We start from the raw sequence: 4,764 nt of genomic DNA on the forward strand, positions 1-4,764 counted from the left end.
CTCGGCCTCCCAAAGTGCTGGGATTACAGGCTTGAGCCACCGCGCCCGGCCAATCATAACATTTTTTAATGGCTGCATACATTTCATCATATGTATGTATCATAACTGATTTAATGAATTCTGTTATAGGACACTTAGTTTGTTTACAGGTTTTCCCTGTTTTACACATTTTGTTAAATGAACATCCGTATAGCACATTTATTTGTACAATCATGATGATTTCTTAAATCCCTAGAAGTGAAATTTTTGCAACACAGTTTGCATAATTTTAAAACTTCAAATGCCTGTTACCTAATTTGAGCAGAATTTTTACTGCAATAATCAAGAGTCCATTTGGCCAAATGTCTTATCTATGACAACACCTGCAAAAGTTCAAATACTGATAACTATAAGTGAATTTGTTGAGAGTGACCTAAATCACTCTCGATTTCAAGCTGGAATGAGAAGTTGCTGGAAAAAATTTTACTAAAGAGTGAACTGGCTGGGCGCAGGGGCTCACGCCTGTAAACCTAGCACTTTGGGAGCCCAAGGTGAGCAGATTGCCTGAGCTCGGGAGTTTGAGACCGGCCTGGACAACACAGTGAAATCCCATCTGTGCTAAAAATACAAAATTAGCCAGGCGTCTTGGTGGGCACCTTTAATCCCAGCTACTCAGGAGGCTGAGGCAGGAGAATCACTTGAGCCCAGGAAGCGGAGGTTGCAGTGAGCCGAGATCGCACCACTACACTCCAGCCTGGGCAACAGAGTGAGACTCCGTCTCAAAAAGATAAAATAGGGAGATCCGAGTGTGTTAGCACCAGCACCAACACACTACCAAACAGTTTTCCAAAGTGGGAGCCCCAGTGTAAACTCCCATTAGAGCTGTATGGATTCCTATTACAGCACATCCTCTAAATCTTCGGCACTGTTAGTGTTTTCAGCTTTAGGATTTTTGGTGACTCTGTAGAGGGATCTCATGGTGGGTATTTTGTTTTTCATTTTTGTTTTTGGGTTTTGGGGTCTTTTTTTTTTTAACAAAATATGTTCCAATTTAAAACAGTTCATTTCAGGAGAAAGATATGAAAAGTCAACTTCCATCGGTGTCTGGATTAAGGGTCAGGGCTAGTGGCCACGGGAGGTGACACTGAGCTGCTCCTCAGCCCCTCCTCCCGTCCCCCAATGCACATGACACATGCATTTCAAACGGTAAAAGCTTTAAAAACAGCATTGTATAGAATATTCTTTTTTAAATAAGGTTGAAATTGTCTGAAATCGGGACAGTGTAATATACAAGTATCACTGGGTCCCATCTGCCAGGCCAGCCGCAGGATCTGCTGCCACCACTGGGGGACATTGGCAAGGGAATGCCCCCCTAGGGGAGCCAGGGGACCAGGACGTGGGTCTTGCGGTGGCCAGGGGCTGCTGCTGCCTGGGCGTGACATGGTCAGAGAAGGTGGTCGGCACTTAGAAGAAAGCATTGGCAGGTGAGATTCACCAAGGTGAAAACGCACACCCCACATGTGGTCCCACACATGACACGGGTGGGAGTCGGCTGCCCCTTCCCTGACCTGAGGGTGTCACTGGTGCGAGAACCACTGCCTGGGACTCTACTGGGGCAGGTACCCCTACCCCAGGCCTGTAACACCCACCTCTGCTTTTTTGAGGGATTGGGGGATCAGGCACTCGGACCCAGAGGACCCAGGCCAAGACAGTTTGGTGGCCTCAGCCTGGCTCTGGGATGCTTGGCACAGCCCCCTCCCCTGGAAGGGCTAATACTTAGCGCCCCAGTCTGCACGCTGGGCGATTCCACCCTTGTGCCAGGTCCAGGTCCCCTTGTGCGATCTGGGCCCTCAGAGATGCCACAAGTCCAGGCCCCCTAGAGGGGTCTGCTGCCAGTAGTGGATACACTGGCCCCGCCAGGGATGGCACCATCTGCTCCCCCAGGGCACGGCCAGGCCCCAGCACTCACCATGGGGGCTTCTGGAGCCAACCCTCTTAAGTAGACACTTGGCACAAAAAAAGTACGCTTCCGGGAGAGACAAAAGCGGAAAAGTGGCGAGGGGAGCGGGGGCGCTGCCCGGTTTCCTGATCACCAGAAATGTACCTGCCCCCTCCACTGGACTCCGCCTCTTCTCCCGCCAGAAGCCAGCAGACAGCCCTGCGCAGAAGGAGGCCGGGGCAGGCCTGACAGTGGCAGGTGGGAACTGCTAGTCGGGGTGGTCTTATTTGGGGGCTGTTTCTTTTATAATCTGCCAAGGCTAGAAGCAGCTGTCCAGGGTGCAGGCGAGGGCAGCACGGGTGATTCATCCCTGGGACAGCTGTGCAAAGTCCGGACCCACAGAGCGCCATAGTGTTCAGTCAGCAGCAGACGAAAGAGCCACCTCCCCAAAAACAGTCCTCTCGTTCCCCACCTTCCGAGTCTCTGGGGGAGAACCAGTCTGGGTGCCTCAGTGCCTACAGGGGACCCGGGAGGCGGTCCCCTGGGCTGTGGCTCAGTGCACAGCCATGGCCTGGCGGGCTCCCCCTCAGACCGTGGCTGTGGCCAGTCAGGCCTGGAAGCTGCCAGGGCCAGCGCCTGCCTCCACCTTCCACGAGACCCTGGCCAAAGTGCAAGTGCTGGCTTCCCGCTCCTCGGGGGCGGACCCAAGTGCTTGGGACAAGGCCACACATGGAGATGCCAGCCACGTCCCTCTCTCTACATCTCAGGTACACACCTGGGAATATTCTGTAAAAGTCCCCACTCCACCCTCACTGTTTCCAAATTGGGGACAACACAAAGCAGAACAAAACGAAAAGAAATGCCCCCATCCAAGTGGCCTTTGGGTGTTACCGGGGACATCCCTCCAGCCACCAAGCCCACATGGGCTCCAGTGGGGTGCACTTCAGCTGGAGCAGGGTGGCCCTGTAGCCCTCTGGAGCCCCTGGGCAGCCCCAAGCAGCCAATGTCGCCCCTGGAGGCACAGCCCGGAGGAGCCCTGAGCCCCCATGACTCCAGCCCAGGGACCCTTCCCAGCCTCTGCAGAGGGATGGGGTACCTGGCCGTAATAGAGGACCCTGGGCATTTCTTCAACCTGTGAGGTCAGGCGGTTCTTTGTACAAAAAAAAAAAAAGTTTAGGCACTTCCCAGGGTGGGCGACTAAGGGAGTCCCCCAACCCCTCTTCAGGAGACCAGTGGGCAAAACACAGCATTGAGTCGTGAAGAGGCCAGGCGCACTGGGCATCAATAACTTAAAAAAGGGGGAAAATGTCAGTCCCCGAGTCTCCACGCCTTTCGTGCTGAAGAAGAAAAGAAGCGGGAAAGAGAAAGAAAAAGCACGTGGGGTTGGAAGGACAGCCAAGGGAGGGTGCTGGAGTGGGGAACCCCATGCTGGCTGGCAAGGGGCTCCGTGAGGCCCAGAGTCGTTGGGGACACGGGGCATTCGTGTGTTTTATCTTTCATTGGGTTTTTTTCCTTTTTTTTTTTTTTTTTTTTTTAAGAAAAAAGCGAGTCATAAGTCAAGGCTGGAAAAAGGCTGCCTTTGCCCCTTGACAAAAGGTGAGAAGGCGCGCGAAGTGTTCGGAGAGATATACATCCCCTGATAACTGTGAAATAAAAACCATTTGTTAAAAATATTAAAAAACAAACAAACAACAACAAAAAAAACAACTTCTCCGCAGGCAGAGGCCCCGGCCCGGGCTCAGCAGCGCCACCCGGCGGCAGCCGCGGGCTCCGTGTGAAGGAAGGTTTGTCCGGGCCCTTGTCTCCGTCCGGTCTCCCTGGGCCTGGGCGCTTTCAGACTGGGTTGTACTCATTGAGGTTGAGCTGCAGGATAGTGCCCTTCACGGCCGCGAGCACGAAGCGGATGTTCTTCGTGTAGATGATCTTGTCGCCGTCGGGGTTCATGTCCACGAATATCTTCAGGATGAACTCCCACGCCGCCTGGGCGTCCCGCTGGGGCCCGTCGAACTCGGGGACGGTCCCACCAGGTGCGGGTACAGGATACTGTCCTCCAGCAGGTCCTTCTTGTTGAGGAAGAGGATGACGGCGTTCTGGAACCAGGGGATAGTTGACGATGGTCCAGAAAAGGGCTTTGCTCTCCTCCATCGGGTTCTCCTTGTCCAACTCCACCAGGACTTGGTCGTATTCACTGAGGGCGACGAGAAACAGGATGGACGTCAGGTTCCCAAAGCAGTGGATCCGCTTCCTGGAGCCGACCGCTGTCCCCGCACATCCACCATCCTGAAGATGATGCTCTCCAGATCCAAAGATGCCGGTGGTGGGCACGCGGCCCCGCAGCGCGTCCTGCGGGGTGGGCAGGTGGCCCGAGGTGGCCATGCGGGCAGCGTCCGTCAGGCGGTACTTGGCCGGGTCCGAGAGCTGACACTGGCGCCTGCGGTCGCAGCACTCCTGGATGCCGGGGTCGTCCCACAGGGTCCTGATGGCGCTGACGTACCAATGCTCAAAGGTGGTCACCTTCTCCACGTCCGCCTCTCGGATCAGGAGCCACTGGCCTTGTTCTGCTCCTCCTTGTGGAGGATCTTCAGCGTCTCCTTGGCCCGGATCGCGGCCTGGATGGCGGTGAAGATGTTGTGGTAGACGAGCTTGGTGAAGCCGCGCTTGGCCTCCTCCGAGTAGTCGGCGCCCTGGATGATGCGCGTCTGGTTGATGAAGATGCTCTTCCCGCTCTCGCCCCTGCGGAGCAGCAGCTGCTTGAGCTGGCGCCGGGCGTCGCGCTTGTCCCCCGCAGCTGCTTCTGGATCTCGGCGTTGATCCGCTCCTTCACCTCATCGCTCAGGCAACACGCC

At 55.1% G+C, this 4,764-nt stretch overlaps 1 protein-coding gene and 1 pseudogene across 1 annotated transcript in view; both read right to left on the minus strand.

Moving 5' to 3' along the window:
- LOC105504773 (vegetative cell wall protein gp1-like) overlaps window positions 1-2,328 on the minus strand; it is a 45,667-nt gene extending 43,339 nt beyond the window's left edge. The window contains 1 exon segment of the mRNA XM_011932346.1: window positions 2,084-2,328. Within this exon segment, the coding sequence (XP_011787736.1) occupies window positions 2,084-2,328 (245 nt within the window).
- Window positions 2,329-3,751: 1,423 nt separating this feature from the next.
- On the minus strand, window positions 3,752-4,757 carry LOC105504780 (annotated as a pseudogene).
- Between the last annotated feature and the right edge of the window lie 7 nt (window positions 4,758-4,764).

This window comes from Colobus angolensis, unplaced genomic scaffold (genome assembly GCF_000951035.1).
Source record: "Colobus angolensis palliatus isolate OR3802 unplaced genomic scaffold, Cang.pa_1.0 Scaffold122, whole genome shotgun sequence".
Taxonomy (NCBI): Eukaryota; Metazoa; Chordata; class Mammalia; order Primates; family Cercopithecidae; genus Colobus; species Colobus angolensis.